This window comes from Parambassis ranga, chromosome 7, assembly GCF_900634625.1.
Source record: "Parambassis ranga chromosome 7, fParRan2.1, whole genome shotgun sequence".
In the NCBI taxonomy this organism is placed as follows: Eukaryota; Metazoa; Chordata; class Actinopteri; family Ambassidae; genus Parambassis; species Parambassis ranga.
Window position 1 is genome coordinate 8,471,323 of NC_041028.1, and position 17,645 is coordinate 8,488,967.

The 17,645-nt window shown below is 38.9% G+C and overlaps 1 protein-coding gene across 1 annotated transcript; it reads right to left on the reverse strand.

Moving 5' to 3' along the window:
* Positions 1–1,036: 1,036 nt before the first annotated feature.
* Positions 1,037–16,836, reverse strand: slc9a8 (solute carrier family 9 member 8). Its single transcript, XM_028410206.1, has 16 exons — positions 16,497–16,836; positions 15,934–16,118; positions 14,834–14,914; positions 13,750–13,808; positions 9,546–9,629; positions 9,006–9,107; positions 8,794–8,828; positions 7,913–8,056; positions 5,311–5,452; positions 5,093–5,198; positions 4,878–4,994; positions 4,693–4,775; positions 4,476–4,587; positions 3,630–3,850; positions 2,738–2,884; positions 1,037–2,089 (listed from the first exon to the last, which is right to left on the reverse strand). Exons 1-16 carry the CDS (start codon positions 16,727–16,729, stop codon positions 1,979–1,981), a joined length of 1,962 nt encoding a protein of 653 aa, XP_028266007.1. The 5' UTR covers positions 16,730–16,836; the 3' UTR covers positions 1,037–1,978.
* Between the last annotated feature and the right edge of the window lie 809 nt (positions 16,837–17,645).

The window sequence follows — 17,645 nt, forward strand, 5'->3', positions numbered from 1 at the left end:
CATCTGACAATATTAATTTTTCATGTACCAATGCAGTGGATTTAGACCCCCTCTACTGGTGGTAAATCAGTACTACAACAAACCTAATTAGCAGGCAAACCGATTTGATGTTCTGTAATCTACTTTTTGAATTATCAGAAAAACTTGCTCGTTTTTTAAAAATATATTTATATATTTTAAGCATTGTACCAGCTTTTCAGGCCTTTACAAACTGATGTCCAGATTCAGTGCAGGCCGGTTATGTGTGGCAACATTTCCTCCCTTTTATGAATAGCAAATGCACTGCATAAAAATTTCAATCATTCCCTCACAGTTCTTCCACTCTATACACAACATGCACGGCCCTGAGATACACGCAGACACACTGCCAACATTAATTATGGCACTGACATGGAGATTGTGATATGATTTCTTCCTCCAGTTTAACAGTGTCACCTCCTCATCAGTATGCCTAATGAGATGTGACATTTTGAGACATTTCAAGGGCATGACAGTCTGGTGCTCCTCAGGGCTGGACAGGAGCACTTTGACTGGAGGTTACAGGATACATTTCCCAGCAACACCATGCTTTAACCTTTTTATGTATTCTAATTACTCTGAGGACTGGTCTGGCTCCCCATCCTCGCCAGTCACACTGTAACCTCCCACTTACAACAATCTGTGGGCTAATTAGTGGGAGCATCCTGTGAAACTGGAAGGGGGACCACACATGTAACAATCATTGAAACTCTAATTGAAAAAGGGATACATATAAGTAATGCTGCCTGAGCTCAGAAGCTGCATTGTCAGAAGTTTTTTTACTTTTACCCACATCACAGAACACACAGTGTTTCATGTTTAGCAAGTTTTAAATTTGGATTTTCTATAATCCCGTCTAAATTAGTTGTGGCTTATCTTATCTATAGATAAAAAAGACATTTAAACATGTCTGCTGGACACAAATATGCACCACATACAGCCTCCTACACAGTTCATGAGAAAAGTGACTGCTATATTTGAAGCTGCTCACTCAACAGAGAAGCAATGAATGCAGATATAATCTCAATGTCATTTATTATAGGTGTCATTTTCTAACCCTGTTGTAGTAACAGAGCGTGTAAAAAAGCCATTATCGCACAAACGTCACACAAACATTTCATAAATAAATAGAACATCTACAGACAAGTCGTCCCACATTCATCGGTGCCCATTGTGAAAATCACACAAACAAAAAAAACACAGTGTAGTAACAACACCTCATCAGAGAAGGGTTATAAACACAGAAAAGTTCATTTTGTTTACCAAACTTGGAAACATAAAAGCATTAACAATCATCTTGAGCTCGATTATTCTCCTGTAACCTACAGTAGTTTTTTTAATGTGTTGAAAAGTTAACACATTTCACAAGTTTTCACTTTCTGCTGCACTTCTCTTGTTGCAAAGTTTCTGAGTTGGTTTTTATGTTTTCTAAATAAATGAACTCAGAATCATTAATGTATGTGAGAATTACATTTGGTTTAACAGAAAGATAGTGAGAAAACAGTGGTATACGATAGAAATTAGAAAAGAAAAGGTGAGAAAGTGCACTAGTATTGCTTTATATAGAAATTGTATGCCTCAGCTTCCCTGCTGCTTTCCCTTCAGTCATAGACCTTCATGTAGAACACGATAAAAACACCCATGTGTCCTGCTCAGCATTTTAGTGGAGCACACAGTCCACCATCCTGTCACATTCTTTAGCTGCTAATAATTTGGCATTTAAAGCAAGTTGAATGCCAAAGTTTTCACAGATTTTCTTTTTTCGGTGTTACAATTTTCTGGGCACCGTCTAAGATGCCTCTGTAACATAAACCTGGTGACAGGTGAACAAATAAGAAGTGCATGTGACTGACATACTGAAAAGACTGCATGTCTTCACAGAATGACACACTCACAGACACACACCCACAGCTCTGGATACATACTGTCCATCCCTTGTTTTCTTATGAACTGCAAGTGTTTACAGAAGTTCAGCTTCATCGTCATCCTCAGAGCCTGAAGGTCCTTGTCGTACTTCTTCATACCATTTGTTGGTTAGCGTCTTCATCTGGATCCGTCCATGTAATAGGTCCTGTCACACGCTCACATTAGACATATACAAGACTTTCCACAGGACATTTACTTAGACTTTGCATGTCTGCTGCAGTTTTTAAGATTTTGCATAAAGTGCACCTAAAGTGATCTGAGGTGTGGCTGTATGTGAAAAAAACAGTGCCTGGATATTCCTGCTAAAGCTTTTAAACCCCACTAACTGGAGGACAGGTAGAAAAGGTAATCTACAAGAGGTATATGCACTCATTTATAGGCTGCAATCAGAACACCCAGGGCTATGGACAGCTGCAAGGCTGTGTTATTCCTTGTGCTGTGATTCTGCTTGGATAGTTAATCCAAAGGAAACTTAAAGTAACTTCATTAGTGCTGTCACTGAGCTAAATGTCACAAACAGTTAAGCTATTTTTCTGACAAAACCACTCCATCCCTGCTTCAGTTCTCTAGTGTACAAAACAGCCCTGCAATTATACTGTAATAAATAAAACTCCCTGTATGATTTAAAAAATGGGGGAATAAAAGCAGGCCATGACTGTGTGGTTGCTATATCATGAAACATGTTTTTATATTGAACATTATTCACAGGGACTCACTGAAAAGCAGTTTGAAAAAAAAAGCAACAAATCAGGTTGTGGCCCTCCATATAATGCAGAGGATTTCTCTTTCTTACCTCCTGGGTGAGCCTGCGAGTGAAGAAGGGGTTAAGGTACTTAGCATCAAGCCACATAAAGCCCTTCAGATCTTGTCTATGGTAGATATGAGCCTCATACTCCTCCTCTGTCAGTTCTGATAGGTGTTCTGACTCAATGGTGTTACCCTGGTGAGAAAAGAAGAGAAGAGAGCAGGGAGTCATATTAACAGAAAAAAAGAAGGGAGAGAGGCTGACCAATGAGGTGGAGGTGAATGCCATGGAGGAGAAATTTGAGGTGAATACAGGGGAAAATTAAAATGACATGACATGACAGTGGTGAGGGTGGTGGAGTCAAGATCACACACAAAAGGAACAAAGATGAGGGGGAAAGAGCAGAGGGACCAAAGAGAGGGAATATCAAAGAGGGCATGAGAGCTGTAAGGGAAAATGTGGGTTTGATGGATCAAGCGGCTGGTATCTTAGGGGGGTAACACTTAGCTTTGGAAGACTTCAAACAGGCCAATACCGTACATACAAGTCATGCAAACGAACCACCACAGGCCGCCACTGACCTCAATGATAGGACGCACTTCAGAAGAATTATCCATTATGTAGAGTTAGAGCTAACATCATTAAGTCAAATATTAAGCACAATAGAGTGTATTTTAGTATCTGGGAAAATGTAATAATGCGGGGGTTTGTTTGAGTCCGTCCAATAGTCGGTGTTTCCAACTGTGCCTGTGTGATGAGTGGTTTGCTTCCTGCTGATTCAGTGTCCTTCACACAAACCACAATCAACCCTTTGATGTTTTTCCCCTCCGGGGAGAACAGTAAGTGCCTGATGGCAGATAAGAGGATGGCACAGCCAACATCACTGCATACAACTAACTGTCAGTGTTTCAGTGTGAAATCAGAGTCCATCAACCATTACCATTTTCTCTGTCTTGCTGAGATTGATGTCCTTCTTGTTCTTATGCCGCGACTGGCTATCCTCAATATCCATGATCCGGATGAGAGGCATAGTACCGCCACCGAGGAGGAGGATGGTAAAGAGTACAATGATGATGGTGGTGGTGCCGATTAGCTGACGCTTCTCAATGGGTTCCAGGCCCAAATGAAGACTTAGAGCATAGGGAATGGCCCCTCGCAAACCTAGCAAAAGGAGTGAAATTGTAACATGCAAATACGCATAGTTAAAACCTAAAGATCAAATCTTAAAATGAATCACATGTACTGCTGAATTGTGACAAATTTGGAGATTTAATATTAACATAGAAAGTGTAAGATAGCAACTATATTTTCATTAGAAATCACATTTTCTGATCATCATTCTTACACTATTGGGAAAGTGTCAGGTTATCAGGACTATATTTAAGCCCTTTATATGTTCTCTGGCTGCAATAGTTATGTGTCCTGTGGTTATAAAAAATACATATTTTGACTAATGTAAATATTCTTCCATTTCAGAAGCTAATAATTGTGATTTTTTTTTTGTATAAATAAATCACAGTGCCAGCTTTAGCTGAAGAACAGAGATCCTGTAATGACTGTGTCTCTTCAGACATTTAACCCAGATTCACCAAACTTCCTGTTTTTGTTTTTCCCCTCAGTGCAGTTAATGAACTCTGCAGAAGGTTGTTGCACCACAGTTTCCGTTTTGTTTACTTGCAAAATTAGATAAGCTGGTTGATTGCTACATCTCCTCTGTTCTATATTATACTGCAGTATGTGTATGTGTCCACATTCAAATAACAAGAAAGGTGTTGAGTCATCTCACCACTAAACCACATGATGAACATCATTTTAGGTGTGATCTTGTGGTCTCTGAAAAAGTTGAGCAAGAATGATAGAGGGAAGATGTTCACTGCTCGGCCAAGAAGCACTAAAACCTATAAAGAGAACAAAAGCTGTTAAATCTGACATAAAAGAGGACTGTGTGAATCCAAAAAAACTGACAGGATTAGTCAGATAGAATGTAAATAGAGGGTACTTACTATGCACCAGATTACAAAAGATATTTCAAATTTATGAGGAAAGCTAAAGATGGAGAGGCCAAGGAAGGCAAAAACACACGTCTCTGGAAAAAAAAAAAGAAATGGAAGACTTTTGAAAATTATGCAAACAAGGAAAAAAATTAAAACCAGGGCAAAAAAAAGAAGCTAAATGGGAATTCACTGACCACACATAAAGGCCACTGTACGTAGAGTCTGCTGCATAAGGATCTGAGTGACAGGAGACAGGTTGTGATGGGTGTAATGAGACATCACAATTCCCGCAAACAGGATAGACATTATTCCTGTAGGTGAAGAGCATCAGATGGGAGGGAGGAATCAGTAAGAGCAACATTCAAACATTCAAACTCATATAGAAAAATGTAGGTCTGTATGCACCTACCGGACAGTTTGATTCCTTCTGCCAGGCCATAGGGGAGGTAAGCAAAGATTATCATCATTCCAAACTCCAGCGATGGCGTCTTCCTCAGGTCAAAGTGTTTCAGAAACTGATCAGTGAGTTAGGGAAATTATGTAAAACTGGAGCAGAAAATAAACACAAATATACCAAGGAGACAGACACACATATAGCAGCTCACACATATAGAATGAATTGGATACAAGAGCTGAGATGAGCCCAGAGAGGGTTCCCAAGGCAGCAGAACCAAAAAACATTTCCAGGAAATAACCCAAAGCTTGCAAAAATGTCTCCCAGCCCGTTACCATGGAGTTGTCTGATTGTGAAAAGAAACCTTCTGCAGTGCTGAAAGAGAAAAAAAAGAAAAGAAAAACTGTGACTCTGACTGTAATACTGAAATATTACTCTAGATGGCAGAAACACTCCTACAGTGAAAAAGTGCATCAGAAGTAGTGTGCATGCAGTTTCAAATACCCTTCATCTAAATTAAAGTAATGTAAATACAAACAAAAACAAACATACTTGGACATTTTGTGAACCACAATCACAAACCACAATTTTGAGACAGCCTGTTTCATTGTACTCTTTAAATCCTATTTATAATTAAAGCTATTTAGACAAACAACCAGACAACAAAGTATAATTATCTGATGGTAATACCTGTATCCAAGCAAAAGCGTTAGCTGCATGGCTGCTGGACTGGCCTAACAGTAAAGTAGTTTTCTAAGAATGGCACTCTCTGAGGTGCTAACAACAAGTAAACTGCCAGTGCTGTTCACTCTATCTATTATTCATACATTCATTTACTCGACAGAGGCATGCAGTCACTTGAGATCACTTTGCACATTTAGCTTGTTGTAAGTAGGAGACACAGGGCAACAGTCAAGGAAGTACAGATAGCAGATAAAATGACGGTGATAGGTATAAACAAGGGAAGTCAGCAAACTTTCTGTCAAACTCGTCTGTCAAGTTTTTGTCTGTCTGCTGATACTGTATGAACTTCATAAACAGTTCTGAGAAGGATACTCTGAAGAGACTATACCTGTCTTTTTCAACACGCTGTTCTGTCTACTATGCTTTTTTTCCTTTTAACTTTTTTAACTATTCTAGCGTCTGTTGTATGCTGCTAGTTTGAATGGCAAATTTCATTCTCATGTGTAAACATGCAAACTGACATTAAATTAACTTCAAAAACGTGCAAATACGGAACTTTATTTTCAAACTACTGGAAGGCTGAGCTTTCCAGGTATGACACAGATACTCATCAGTGAACACCACATTCATCAGGTTGCCATTCCAGCTACCTTACATCCATTCAGATGTAACAGTACACACTTCCTACATGTTGAGTGCATCGTGACTATGATTTTTTTTTTTTAATCTTTCAGGAAGATAAAAATGTCACTTATCCTCCCTACGTGTCCGACTGCAATGTGTAACCGTAAAACACTGGGTGGGTCAGCACAGGCTGCACAGCTGCTATTTACAGCTGTAAGGAACTGATGTATTAGTGTTTATCTAAGCAAATACATATCTTAAGCAAATAATTCAGCCAGAAAGGAGCAGATAATAAACTAATTGAAAACTGGGCAAGGTTTTTAATTGTGCTATTTGTAGTGTTTCCTGTCAACACCTGTCTATGTTGTTCATCTGTTCAGTATAATTATAATTAACTTTAACAACATACTAGTTAAAATATAAATACAATACACAGTTGTCAGCATTACAATTACAACAACCTGCCAAGTTTGTCCTGTAATGTTTGTTTTCCTCTCTCTTTCTTTCATCCTCTCTGTCCTGTCTATTCTTCTCTTCCTTTACCCGGCCGACTATCAGCAGCATGGTTCTCCTGGTGAGCCGGGTCCTGTTCCTGTCTGCTTGCTTGGGGGCTATGGGTTTCTTTAAAGCACCTAGAGACAATTTTGATTCTAAAATTGTAAAACTATACAAACTGAACTGAATTGAACAGAACATTTTGTTTAGGCTACCAATAATGGAAAGACCATGCATTTTAAAATAACTAATTATTAATTACAGTCTTTAAAACTGCATTTTAAAGTACTATTGTTGACAAATTACACCGGACTTAATCATATTGTGCAGTGTCCACTAAGTTGCCTACCTAGGAAAGGAATAGAATGGATACCATGTAGAGACCTTTCAATGGATATCCAACAGAGGAGGTGGAAGAAATTTAATATCCACAGGCCTCACTGTTCATTTTTTACAGAATTCAATTGTCTTGCTTCAGTTGAATTTCCTTAGATTTTAAAGTGATCATCCTTTCTTCTCCTTTTCCGTTAAAAAGGAAAAGGTGCGACCAGAAGAATACTTGGCAGATAACTGTGTGGACCATATGTTAGTCACCATCAATCAACTACTCATTTCAACATACTGCCAAAGCAGAAACCACAAACTACTGAGGAACTTAGCTAGTGTTCACATGGAGAGCATGCCAATAAAAGGCAATTGTTACTAGCATCAAGAAAACTGTTATGGCAGAGAGAAGTGTTGATGAATGAACTGTTGTTTCTCACTATTGTCACACCTGAAACACTCCCATATATACCCACACTTCCTCATGACATTGATTGGTCTGAAGCACCCTTTGTTTGGCTGCAACCACATAGATTGATGAAGCATGGCAAGACAGAATTGCGTGGGTTTCTGATCCTCATCAAAAAAAGGTCCGGCTGGCTGCCTTTTAAAAATGTTTTTTTTTAACCATACCATGATGCATGGACGCATGTAATGCGTCAATATGTGCACTGGAGAAGTCATGACAGGACTGATAGAGACTCTTACTTGGTGAGGACAATAGAGACAGCATCATTGAGGATGCTCTCCCCAAACACCAGCATATTGAGGACTGGATCCACATTGAGAGCATTGAATATGGCGATGGTAGCTACAGGGTCAACAGCTGAGATCAGTGAGCCAAAGGCAAAACTGCAAGGAAGACAGAAGAGAGAAGACAAACAATTGTCAGCAGTTATGAACCTTAAAGAAAAGAGGGGGGAAACATATTAAAACGAGATAAAAATGCATCAAACTAAATACCAAAGCCATTTTTCATAATAGGTCATGAGTTGTTTTTTTGAAAAGGAAAAACAAAATCGGTCCTAAGTTTAACAGAAAATTTGGTGAACCTTAAATCAAATTACTGCAGAAGTGGGGAAAAAAAGTTTTTTGTACATACACTCTGTGTAGGCAGAAATGGGTGTGCGATAAAATGTGTTTGCAAAAAGAATTTCAGGACTGTGTGGGGACTTCCCCCACTGACATATAATCAAGTCTTTCTTAGCCCATTTCCTGCATTTCTCCGACAAATTCAATTAAAAATCTTGAGAGAAGAGGCCTAAAAATGGGACTGGAGACCTATCCTTGTTGTTTTCCTTGTTGAACAGGAAAGAAGCTTGAACACATAACATACATTTATGCTGACTGTGGATGACAGATTAGATACAAAGGGGACTTGGGCTTGCCAAGTAAAGAAATGCATTCTGTCAGCTGCCTCTGGTAACTTGACAATTCTACTATGTGAAAGTTGCTAAAAAAAACAAAAACTATAAATACCACCATCCAGATTTCCCTAAATGGATGGGTGGTGTTTATGTCCTCAAGGACAATTTTAAATGAAAAATAGAGAATGCTAATTTATATAAAAGTGGAAGACTGACACTCACCTATCAGTCATGGTCATCTTGTAAATCACATCAGCCTGATTAAAACAAAAAATGACAGTGAGTTACTATAGCATCTGAAAAATTCCTTGTATTAACAGGGTTCTTTAGGAAATGTGTCAAAGCATATTTTATCAAGACACAGGACACAGTTTGTTTTGTCTGAACAGGCCCAGATAATGCCAGAGCAGTTGACTGATTACTAGAATTCTCACCTGGCCCAGGAAGTAGATTCCGCCTCCAACAATGAAGGCAGAGATAGCTGTGCCAATCACAGCAAACAGGGTAATAGAGCCAATGTTCTGGAAGAAGTTCCCCTGAACATACATGGACACACACACAGCTTAAGTATTCATGGGCTTAGCAGCAGGCATGTATAATAAGAGTTACATAACATAACATGCCAACATTGAAATGAAACATAGCTCACAGTAAAGGTGCAGAAAAAAAACTGTATCACTGTGAATGATGTGAAAGAGATTCCTCAGCATTTTCATTATGAATGCATAATAAAATGTAATGAGCCACTTCTGCATCCAATTTAACCGTTATAGTGATAACAAATGAAAACAATGCTTATGGATGAACACAAAACACATAACCAAGCTTTTAATTTAATTTTTTTTGCTGTTTTGAGTCAGCACATTTAAATAGACATTAACTGTACTGTTCTCTCTGAGCTCTTCAAATTAATAATGTACATGGAGCAATCTATTAACTAAAAGTTAAACTTTTTTTTTTCCCAAATACCACACCTTGTGTAAGGAGTATCCAGATTCAAAGATGATGGGTGGCAGAAGCAAAAGGAAGAACATGTTGGGGCGGAACATTTCCTCCTCCTTTAAAAAAAAAAAACGACAACGTTACATGCAATCAACATCAAAAGGAAAGAAATAAAAAAAAAAATCACCCTAACTTTATTAGAAAATTGTGATTGCACATTCTACCATCATGAAAAAGAGGCCGCAAATTTTCTTAATTATCTTTACACAAATCCTAATAATTGAATATGTGTGTTTTGCAGTGAATGATAAAACATGTGACCATGGTTATTACACAGTCGTCTAGATATATTCTCTACTATTCATCTGACTAATGAAAGTTGCTTCAGTGATCATCAGCTGACCTAATACTTAGTCATGGAAGCAGGGGAAAGGGTGATGTAGGGGCCATGCTGTAGCTGCTAGTAACAACCCTTCATCTGACAAAACAAATCCAAATACTGACCGCAGGACAGCGCATACATCAGGTGCTCATCTGCGGCAATGCCTGCCTGCCAGCCATCCTATTCACCACTTCCACATGCATTTAATCTCTTCCACTAATATGCTCTCGTACAAAAGCTGTAGACATGAATATCTAGACATCCTTTTCTAGAAATTCTTTTGATCTCCGAATCTCTCTCATTCATTCACAAACACACACGCACGCACACACAGTATCCCAGTGACCTTAGCTCTCTGATTATTTCAGCAACATAATGAAATCATTGTTGCTTCTCAGCTGAATGGGCCAGGCTCCCGGATCAGGCATAGGCATCATGTGCCCATGCATTACACTCTGGCTGCCAATGTGTCTGTGCATGATGCACCATGTGTTCCTGTACTGTGTGTGTGTGTGTATGAACATTCTGTGTGTGTTTTGTGCATAATCTGTCAGTAATGTAAAAGTCAATATTTGCATTAGTGAATGTTCATGTAGATGTTATATTTCTGGGCTGGGCTTAACACTCCAGTTTCTGTCAAAAAACATGGACTAAGGTAGGGCCAGTTTTACTCCACCCAGTCAACGATTTCGCTCTTTGTATTACAAAACCAGTTTTGACAGCTGGTAGAGCCTGAATCTCAACTCCAACAACCCACATGGACATGAAGACAATTGCGTCCAGTTTTCATTTGGGATTCTGTAGAAGTGTTTTAACACCTATGCAATGAACAACAGCAGAGAGGCCAGCCACATAAAAATGTGATACACCTCCTTCTTGCAAGTTTAATTTTCAATTATCTGAATTTGTATATTATTTTGTCAAAACATTGGGAAATTGGTGATATAAAAGCTCAAGGATAATGCTGGTAGTTCATCTAAAACATAATGACATGACTTGTTTCATAATCTTCTGAATTTATTTTTTATTTTCCTATCTAACTAATTACTCAGACCCAAAGGGGAATGACATCATTTGGAGAGAGAAAACATCACCACAGAACATTGTTTAATTGAAAAAAACATTCTTTTGGCTGTCAAGTTGTAATTTTGGTCTATTGATCTGTTAATACTAAACAACTGTATTAGGGTTTCAAGCATTTAAAAATAAGCCAAACATAGAAGATGTGGGCTCAAAAAGTAATGCTCTTGCATACCTCTTGTCTTAATACATTCAAATTTCAGAAAAAGCAGGCCAAATCCTGCTTCTAGGTTCTAGGTTTTCTTGACTTTTGTCTCCAGCAGACCTCTGCCCTTCAAGCTATGTGGTCAGGAATGAATATTAACACCTGACACACCAGAAGAAATGCCATACATGTACATGCTTTACTACAGCACAAAAGAATGTCTACAGCTGTGACTGAACATGCACACAAAGCTCTGTTCTGTTATTAACATGCATAAAAAGAATTTAAAAAAACATATACGATTTCATTTCAGAAAGGTTGCCTCTTGAATCCATGAGAACAGTTAGTGGACTGAATAGTGGTAATGAGATTTCAGTTACAGATGATATTGATAGACAGCCGTTGCAAGAAAATGAAAGATGAAATGGATAAACCCAGAGAGCAGAGGCTCACACTCTGGAGAAGCGCTGACACAGAGCTTGAACTAAATGAGAAAAGATGAATGCCGAGATGAAGGGAGCACAGTTAAAAGAAATATATGAGTGGAACCGTTGAAGGAACCTTCGTTCAGAGTATAAACTCTCTAGAGGCTCAGCTTTAACTAGTGACATCACCACATGGGAAAAGGGCCCCTGAAACCACAATTAAAACTTCTCTCCTTGTGTTGCTCTCTATCCGTGGCGTGGGAGAGCTCTAATAAAAGTATGCGGTGCCCTTTGGGGCTTAAAACACATCACTGCAGCCACTGAGGAGAAATGATGAGCCCCGATAATACACTACAGACATCAACGCTTAAACAAAGAGGAAACAAAGCAACAATGAAAAGATATTCACCTGTTTATCTCTCTGTGTTTTAGCTAGGAGACAAATGGCTGCTAGCATTTGTACTACATGCTATTACTCCTTCTATCTGTGTCAGGGGAGATATGGGCAGATGAGAGAAGAATGCAGAAAGGAGCACCACAAAAGACATAAGGGAAGAGCTTCTCTTCATTTGCAGGACTGTAGGGACCAGAGATGGAGAGCTTAAGGAGCCAGAAGGAAAGATAGCAGATTGCTGAAAGCTGAGAGGCCAAATCCAGAGCTGACAGGATGCTGCTGCCCGAAGGGTTTGTACACCCTTGGCGGTTTGTAGGACAGTCTTGAAGGCTTTCTAGATAGCCAAATGAGCCAGTTTTAGAGGTATTTTGTCAGGAGGAGATTACACTGAAAAGATGCTGTGCTGTATTTAGTTGTTGCCTTATGAAAAAGGTAGATTAAGACTTAATGTAATTCCCAGTTTATCAGGGAGAACAGACACCTGGAACAGTGATTTATAGACTGGTGAGTACATGTGTGCACAATTTTAAAAGTGTAGCAACTGAAAAAACTACGCTGACAGAATCACACTTTTGCCACTGGCTGCGTTACTCACCTCACTGAACATTTTGCATGATGCATCCTACTATTAGAGCCTCTTTCAAAAAACAAATAGGTCAGACATAGTGGATTTGCATCATTGCCTGGATTTCTACAATTTCCAGTGGGCTTTTTTTAAAATTTCCATTGAGCATCCATGTCCAGACTGGTGCGTAACATATAACCTAATGCGTTTGTTTTATGAAGCTGTAGAGTGATAACCGATGATACCAGAACCAACTCTATATGAGATTAGCTGGCCTGCTAGCCATAACTTAAACACAAACACAGATAGTCATCTACGGATTCACAGAAAAGGGTAAACGGGGGCTCCGGGGCTTCGGTTACTAGTGTTGATGACTCAGCGACACCCTGGGGCCCCAAAGCTAAAAAAAACAATGGACCCCTGTGTGCAAGAAACATTGACACAACCTGTCCTCTTTTGCTCCCTCCCCCTTCACTCTACATCTCTCTCTACCTCTCTTGTTCATTTGTTCTCTCACTCACTGGCAGAGAACAAGGAATGTTAATTAAAGGCTGTGAGAACCAAGAGAAAAAAAGGAAGGCTCATTGGGACAGAATGGAAAGATAGCAAGCAAAGCGTGGTGTTTGTCAGTATAAATATATAACAAAAGAGCATTAGTGAGATGAGATTTGAGACAAACACAGCATACAGGAAATGAATGAAAATAAGGGCTCAGAAGGAAAAATGAAAGTCTACTGCACGGGGTGACAGATGTTTATCAAGGGTGGGTGTGGGATTCCCAGGCAATTTGCAGTGGGATAAATTGCATCACACATGAACTAGGAAAAGTGGTTATACGAGTTGTGCTTGCCCTTCTCTCCATAATACAGTCAATATGACGGATACAGCCAGAGCATTTTTCTTTTATAGCATTTAGGCAACTTTCAGTGTTTAGAGAGCATTTAGGGAGGATGGTCTGTAGAGGGGAAGGGGAAAGGGTGTTTGTTGTGTGGAGGAATGTAGATCTTTTACCTTAAGCAGAAACTACCTTATAATAGAGTCACACCTGCTGAGATACCAATCCTCATGTGGACGTCACAGCCCATAAGCTATCAAACCACACACATCTTTAACTTGGCTTAATTTTGATCTCAGCTACATATAAAATTGAATGAGAGCAGCTTTTACACTGCACTGGAGTCAGTAAAATGTGGACACAAGAACAGGATCTGTGAATCAGGGTGTAACCAGTAAGTCAGACTATACCTTCCAGTTGGCCAGTTCCTGGAACTCAATGATCTTAATGAAGCCTCCCATTAGAATCCCTGGAAAGAGTGAGGAGACAGGAAAAATGATACCACTGATTAAATATTTCATTACTTCACTTTATGAAAATTTTAATACAACCAAAACACAGATGGGAGCCCAAACCTAAGGCTAAGTTTCACTTTAATGGTTAAAATAAATGGATGCCTGAAAAACATCCACCGTAGTTCAGGGATAAATTAGAAACATAGAGAATAAAAGAGCCATTGTCTTAATTTTGTCTTTGAGAAAGCTCCCTTGGGCCTTCAGCTCGTTTGCTACAGAGCCCACCAGAACATTAATTAAAAGGGTGAGGAAAACACAAAGCTGCGTAAAGGGCAGAGAAAGGGAGACAGATAAGATGGAGAAAGAAATTAAATATACGCCTCAAACCACTGTGTGAGACCCAGATATACTGTCAGATGGAGAGGGATAGTGCAGAGGAAGAAATACAATGAGTAGATGAGAGGGGAAGTGATGAGGAAGGAAAAGCAGCCCTTCCTGATTTGTAAGCAAAGTGTTATCTCTCTTCAGCAGAGTCCCCTGCTACAAACACTGAGACAAGCGCAGTCTCATAAGCACAAGAGCACAAGAGGAAAAGGCCTTCAGGGTCAAGACAGATGTGTGTCACCTAGTGAGTATAACCGCAAAAACATGTCAAGACAAGGGGGATGGAAGGAATCAGAGGAAAGAGAATTAAGCTCAAGTAAAGCAAACGTTCATTTCAGAAAAAAAAAATCTTGTTTTGTAAAAATAAAGCACTTCCTACATTTCAGGTAAGGCTGCTAATGACATCAACGGATTTAAAGGCTTAGATGTTAAAAATTTTAAATTTACTATTACTAATTTACTACATTTATATTTACATTAAATTACAAAACACAGCAAAGTAAAAGATCATAATTTCATTACTCGTGGAGACTCTATGGAGTGTAGCATCGGCCAACCCTCAAAGTCTCAGGATTACATCAGTTTGTTGTTCTTGTCTTTAAAAACCTCCTTAAGAGCTCTTACCAGTAGAAACACAATAAATTCAGGTACTCACCAAGGGACACAACAGCCACACTTTCTGGAAGAAAATGCAACTTGAACTTGATAAGCAGGTGCACCAATATGATGCAGATACCTAGGGGGAGTGAGCAGGAAAACCACTGAATGATTAATATTATACTGAATACAACTACATCCGTGTTCTGAAAGTCATGTCCACTTTATATGGAATTTAATAAAAAAATAATTATGATCGTGTCTGCTGCTGTTTCTTTTCTTCAGATTATTAGGTAAACAAGAGTGTCAACTGAAATTTAAATCAATATAATGCACACTCAGATTTGCATCAATATAACTGGGAAAATATTTTATGTAAATGGGTTCAAACATAATTGTGTGACATTCTTCACTACAAGCAAATGGCTTGACATAATAATTATTGTTCTTAGACTGTATAATAAAATATAACAGCCCTCAATAAACATAAAAGTAGCTTGTGACAGTAAGATTGGAACCTATGTATCATTTATAAATGAGTAAAATCAATGTGTGCCTATGTTAATGTATTTATAGTCACAGACAAAGGCTAAACATGGTTTATGGAGTGGTTTGTAGTCTGTACTCTGAGACAATCCTTTAAACAACTATATACTGCTGCTAATATCTTAAGAAAATGAATGAAATCAAATGTATGTTACATCAAAGCTATGTGTTTAAGAAACAAAGTGAATGTGTCAAATTAGTAAACCTTATGCATGATTTATGCCATTTCCTTGGTCTAAAATCGTGTGGAGTGGTACAGTGCACTAATGGCCACTTTAAGTGTCTTAAGAAGTACTTTACAATGTAACCACATCCTTTGCTTTTCCCTTTTCCATCATCCTAAATCACCATTTGCAAACCTGATTTAATGAAAGTTAAGTGCCTCCACATTATCCCCTTCATATATATTAGCAGTGCAAGATGTAATGAATACTGTTTGAATCACAATGAGCATAATGTCTGTTGTAGCTTCATTTATGTCATACTTTCTAATATGTATGAGGAGCTCTTGTCTATAGTCGTCTTGGGAAAATGCCTGAGAAGTTTCCGCTGACAGCACAAATCACAACAGTAAAACAGACTGCTCTTTAGTGAATGTGGATAAACACAGACCAATAACAAGCAGGCTGAAGAATATAGTCATCCCACTGGACTGCTCTTCTTCTTGGGCCTTGACACCGGTCTGCACAGGCAGAATTGGCTTGGGGGTCGGGGGTGCTGGGGTAGTTGGCTTGGAAGCAGTTGTTGTAGAGTGGAGCGTGTCATTGCTGTCGTTGTCTGTGGTGTCATTGGTCTTGCTGCAAAAAGACAGGCGTGGGTGTGACACACATTTAGAAGTGACCATGCTGCACTTTGTATGACTTACAGGCTCCCTATGTGTGATATGAAACAGTAATTCATTATTTTAACTGGCATTAATAGATAAAGTTCTTAATCATGCTCGGAAGTCAATTTTAGGTGTGTAATCGCACAAAAGTACTATTGCATGGTCTAATTTAAACACAGTAGGCTATGTTCACATTAAAAACATCTAGGATAAAGTACGTTAGAATCGTATCTTTAAGTTGATAGTAGGTAATACATTAGCAGCCAGGTTAAAAGCATTACGATTTTAGTCGCTACCTAGCTACCGCACTAGGCCAAACCACCCTAAAGAAACAGTACTGTGCTCAAACCTGACAGACTGCCCGTCCTTCTCAGGGTCATGGGAAGCGAGTCCATCTTCTCTGTTTTGTTTTACTGACGTTTGTTCATTTTCAGCCAGCGTATTATCTCTTTCATTTCCCCCGTCGTCATCTCTCTCATGCAGGTCCAACGTGTTTTCCCTTTCATCTCGCCCGGACACGCACACATTTACAAATAACAGCACAAAGGAAAGCGACAGAACTTTCAGACAAACGCCTCTCATCCTCAAGCCGCTAAATTTAGACAAAAAAACAACGTATTATGATCATAACAAACAAAAACACTTGACAGTTTCATGTCGACATCTCCATGTATATGTTGACATCACGGAACCACATCCTGGTTGAGCTTCTGTTGGGAGTTGTAGTATTTAGCTAGGATGCACGAATGAAACTAAAAGTGGCAAATCAACAAATTTAATGTGGTTGGTTCAACTTTCGTTGGCAATATGTGTATATATTTTTCCCACACAATATAACCCCACTGTCACCTGTGTACATAAAATCCCGACGTTCACAAAAATCCTTGTGTACTCGATTTCCCATAAGTCATAGCAGTGTGCGCGTCAGCCTATCGCTTGGTTGTCGTGGATATTGTAGTTTTTTGTCGCATGCATACCTGCAGATGTAGTTAACGTTAAAGGCACATAACCATTTGTTGTAAGTCACAGTAAATGATGCAAAGATTGCAAAACATACATCTGAACTGTTAAAAAGGCTAAACTATACAATACAAATCCTACTAATTAACTAGTACAAACCGCGTCCATCTGATAATGAAATAAATGCGTGTCTCATACATTTTTATTGATGTGCAGGTCTGTACGTTAAAATGGGTAAAAGTTGGCAGGGCTTCTGTGTTTGATAGACTCGCATATTTGGTTTATAGTGAAAAAATGTTTGTAATCTGATTCAGTTTTTGTTAATAGTCAATTACAGAGCTGCTACTCTAAGTATACATTAAACCTCCTGTGATTATGTTAAGCTAAATGGCTAGCTTATGATTATACCATATGCCTGAACGTTAATGACGACGCTGCAACGTCGAACGTTACGTTGTTCGAATTCTTGGTTGCTACAGTTACGCGGTTTAACGAACGTAGGCTACATGTTTGCTGGCTCAGTGGGAGCTGGTGTTAA

Bases quoted from the DNA above. Each gene is read 5' to 3' on its own strand.
- slc9a8 (XM_028410206.1), bottom strand. From the start codon at position 16,729: ATGAGAGGCGTTTGTCTGAAAGTTCTGTCGCTTTCCTTTGTGCTGTTA. The intron at 9,630-13,749 runs GTATAGTCTGAC...TTTTTTTTAAAG, and splicing joins AGGAACTGGCCAACTGGAAG to GAGGAGGAAATGTTCCGCCC. The intron at 5,199-5,310 runs GTATCCAATTCA...CTCACTGATCAG, and splicing joins CTGGGCTCATCTCAGCTCTT to TTTCTGAAACACTTTGACCT.